General features: G+C 37.8%; 1 protein-coding gene across 1 annotated transcript in view; it reads right to left on the reverse strand.

Annotated features, from left to right (window-relative positions):
• Positions 1–3,975, reverse strand: part of LOC113214120 (probable glutamine--tRNA ligase) — a gene marked incomplete in the record, with an annotated part of 5,802 nt that extends 1,827 nt beyond the window's left edge. The window contains 15 exon segments of the mRNA XM_026433390.2: positions 1–71; positions 163–352; positions 440–660; positions 742–898; positions 1,018–1,189; positions 1,267–1,406; positions 1,484–1,707; positions 1,780–1,967; positions 2,118–2,304; positions 2,402–2,547; positions 2,620–2,758; positions 2,845–2,938; positions 3,039–3,195; positions 3,303–3,462; positions 3,771–3,975. Coding sequence (XP_026289175.1) covers positions 21–71; positions 163–352; positions 440–660; positions 742–898; positions 1,018–1,189; positions 1,267–1,406; positions 1,484–1,707; positions 1,780–1,967; positions 2,118–2,304; positions 2,402–2,547; positions 2,620–2,758; positions 2,845–2,938; positions 3,039–3,195; positions 3,303–3,462; positions 3,771–3,890 — 2,346 coding nt within the window.
• Positions 3,976–4,012: the final 37 nt, after the last annotated feature.

Consider the following 4,012-nt stretch of genomic DNA (forward strand, 5'->3'; position numbering starts at 1 on the left):
ACCTCTTGGCAGAATCTACACTAGGCTTTCCCTGCGTCCTCTTTCAAAGTCACAGTTCTATTAAAAACAATCTGAAACATACACAAGTAAATTAAACTCATGCAGAAATAAATCAGAGACAAATTTAAAAAAAAGTGTTGTGTTAGACATAATTTTGCATACCTGGGATGAGGTAGAGTCTGGGTCAACTGAGAAGAAGCCAATTCTTTCAAATTGGAATTTATCATACACTTTGGCTTTAGCCAGGGACACATCTCCAAGAGCCTGCATGATTCTCAAGGAGTCTACATTACAGTCAGATAAAAATCCGTTAGGTACTTCTTTTGGATCTTCTGGGTTCTTATGGTTGAACCTAATAATGAGAAGTATAATATTCCATGAATAAAACTTTAAAATTTTGTGAACAGAACAACATTCAGTAGGAGAAACAAACACTCACAGTCGCTCATAGAGTCGAACCTCAATATTAATGGGGTTGGACACCCAATGAATGAAGGCCTTGGGTTTGTTGCTAGTTTCAGCAGGAGCACATGTTGCCCTGAGTTCCATAACGTCACCACAACGCCCGCGCAGCACTTCTGTCACACTGATGACGTACCCTGAGTGGCGCAGTCCAACAGGCTGGTCAGGAGCCAACCTTTTGTAGCCTTTCTCAAGTACCTGCCAAAATATATTTCAAAATAAACTGCATACTATATGAATCACAGCATGATGGAGCTACTAGTATTCTATTTTGCCCACCTCTTTGAAGTCATCGTGTTCAATAAATATTTCTGGCCCAAAAGGAATGGTATGCTTTTTGGAATCAGGATCTGCAGGATAATCAGGAACATCAACTTGCATACTTCCAGGGTGGTTTGTGATGATAATTCTTAGAGGGTCTAACACAGCCATGGCTCTAAATGCAATGAAAAAAAAAATCAGTTATGAATTAGAGTAAGTATACTAAAAAAAAGTCAGAGATTCACCAATTAAAAAAACAACAACACAGGTGTGTGTTATTAAATGTTTGTATACCGTGGAGCTGTGACATTCAGAACATCACGAACACATGCTTCAAGCATGTGAGGATCAACAACCACTAAACTGCCAGTCAAACCCATCTGAGCACAGAAATTATTGATTGCGTCCTTGGGGAAACCTCTACGACGCAGAGCAGTGAGTGTAAAGAGACGGGGATCATCCCAGTCTGAAAGCATGAAAACATGTGTTATGGGTAAAGCTTGTAATATTTTAAAAGCAAACATGTCACTGTATTTGACTTACCAGCAACAATTCCTTCAGTAATCAATTTTGCAATTTTTCTTTTGGAAACTACAGTGTAATTCACATTTAACCGGCCATACTCCCACTGTACAGGACAGTATATATCTAAGGCATTGCAAAGCCAATAATAAGAGGACCGCCTGAAACAAAAATACTGGACCGTTACAAGGCAAATAAAAAAGGCATATTAGGCAGGTAAATGAAACACCTTTCATACCTATTCTGGAACTCCTTTGTACACAGAGAATGAGTGATGTCTTCAATTGAATCACAAAGGCAATGAGTATAATCATATGTAGGATAAATACACCATTTATCTCCAGTGCGATGGTGGGGCACATATTTGATGCGATAAGCAACAGGATCCTGTTTGCCCTCTTCAAGTGTCACTTTCAGGCGGAGGGTGGCTTCTCCTTCTTCTAGTTTTCCATTTTTCATGTCCTACAATATTATATTCTCTTATAATCTGAATTAAAAACTATTAAGTAGACTAATATAATATGAAAGACTGACTTGAAAAAGTTGTAAGCTTTCAGCAATTGGACGGTCTCGCCATGGTGAGAGAGGTGCGTCAATACCCTTGACTTCTTCTGCTGTTTGATGACACACATATGCTTTATCCTCCTTGATAAGCTGGATAGCCCAAAGATAAAGCTGTTCAAAGTTATCAGAGGAGTGTGTAATTTTGGTTGGCTTGTAGCCTGGAAGACAAAAGAGACAAAAGACGGCATGGAGACAATAGATAGTTACAAATAGGTAGTCTACTCTCACATGATAAGCATGATAAGCACATGATACCTAATTCATCAAAGCCACCAACTTAAACATTTATTACGATCTATCACACATACCTAGCCATTCAACCATGTTTTTGATACCAGTGAAAAATTTCTCTTCTTCTTTTTCAGGATTTGTGTCGTCATAACGTAGGTTACATTCACCACCCCGTGAAATAGCATAACCAAAATTAATATTGATGGCCTTTGCATGACCAATGTGTAAAATACCATTAGGTTCTGGTGGAAATCTTGTAATAACCTTACGTGTGAACATGGAAAGAAACAATCCAATTCATAAAATTACAATTACAAAACTTGACAATAACATTAGTTAAATACAAGAGATAAAGGCTTACCTTGCCACCAGTCCGCTTCAAGTGTTCTTTAAGACGTTGCATGGTGTTGGGAGTTACAACATATCCATCAGTTTTGAAATTTTCTCCTGGTTTGTGGAAATTTACTTTTCCTAATAACTCCACCATTGTAACAGGACCAGATGAGGCTAAAATGTAGATCAGAAAATTAAAATTGGCATACCAATAGATTTGAGTCAAAAACTCTATTTAATACTTACTGACTGTTTTGTCATCCTTGGCACTTGTGTCCTTTGAACTTGATTTTGAGTCTTTTGGAGCCTTTGATTTTTTTTCAGTTTTGTTTGTTGGTGCTGGTGCCAGATCTGCTTCAGTTTTAGGTCCAAGTAAGTTCATCACCTAAAATTTGAGGGTGGAGGAGGAGTTACAACTTAAATAAAACATCCAATAAATTTGTCTTTGGGTTTTAGATTTTTAAAATATACCATAAGATCCATTTCATTTTTCACAGCTTTTCCATCAGCCCATTTTAACTCATTTCTGACTGCCTGCATGAGAGGAAAATAATTAAACCTGTACCTGTTGGCGACAAAAAATTATAAATTAATTTTTATAAATTCTTGCATCGTCACAGATAATTTAAATACAAAACCTATAACTTAAGGCCATCTGAGAATACCTCTTCTCAAGTAGCTCCTGCTTTGACAAGTTAATTTGCTTTTCAACAGCACGTTCAATGTCCTCAGCAGTAATTTTGACACCAACACCACATGCTGACTCAAATTCAGCTGTGTTAAAAGTGCCCTGAAGATGAGACATCAAGTAATCCAGAGCAGCTGAAAAAATAATGCTGTTTTGTTTTCAATTGACAAGGGGTTTAAAGCTCATCAGAAAAGCATATTACACTTGAGCTATTGCTACTGATGCTCTACATCTTCCTTACCATCTACTCTAAGTGTAGAATCAAGCTTCCCTTGTGAAATATATTTGGCAACCAAAGGGAAATACTGTGCTGCCTGAGGTTTAGCTTTTGATGCGAGGTGGTAGAGTAGAGTTCCGACACCATTGTCTTTCCAAGCTGTAAAGTCGCTTTCAGTTTTACCCTAGAATAAAAAATGCAATGTGCACAGGACAATATTAAAAACAAAAGTGAAATGTGGAAGCAACCAGAATTCAACGAGTAAGTTACAGACAGCAAGCAATGCACTCATCAGCAGAAGTGACATATGTGATACACATAGTGATGCAATATAGCTGGTTATTGGTCCTTGAGTAATGACAATGAGCAATATAGTAAACCGTTTCACAGAGAAACACAAACCGTACTGAGACTAATATAACACAGAAGTTTTTACTCAGTAAATCAAGGGGAAAACCCGGCATCTTGAATGGTTATGAAGGTTATACATACCGCAGCTATAGCTTCTTTCAGGTAATTTTTCAAGACTACATTTTTTAACGTTTCTTTCGCTTTCTGTTCACTTAAACCAAGCGATACAAATAACTGGACATCTGTTTCATTGTCCGTCATTTCAAAGACCTAACGGATTAATCCAGAGTGCGATAAAGACGGTGTGTGCAGAAAGGATTTGCCACCGCACCGAACACTTGTTCCAAATGCTGACCAATTTTCCATACTGCTCTCGCCCCCCC

This window comes from Frankliniella occidentalis, unplaced genomic scaffold (genome assembly GCF_000697945.3).
Source record: "Frankliniella occidentalis isolate FOCC.00 unplaced genomic scaffold, Focc_3.1 Scaffold93, whole genome shotgun sequence".
NCBI classification, from domain to species: domain Eukaryota; kingdom Metazoa; phylum Arthropoda; class Insecta; order Thysanoptera; family Thripidae; genus Frankliniella; species Frankliniella occidentalis.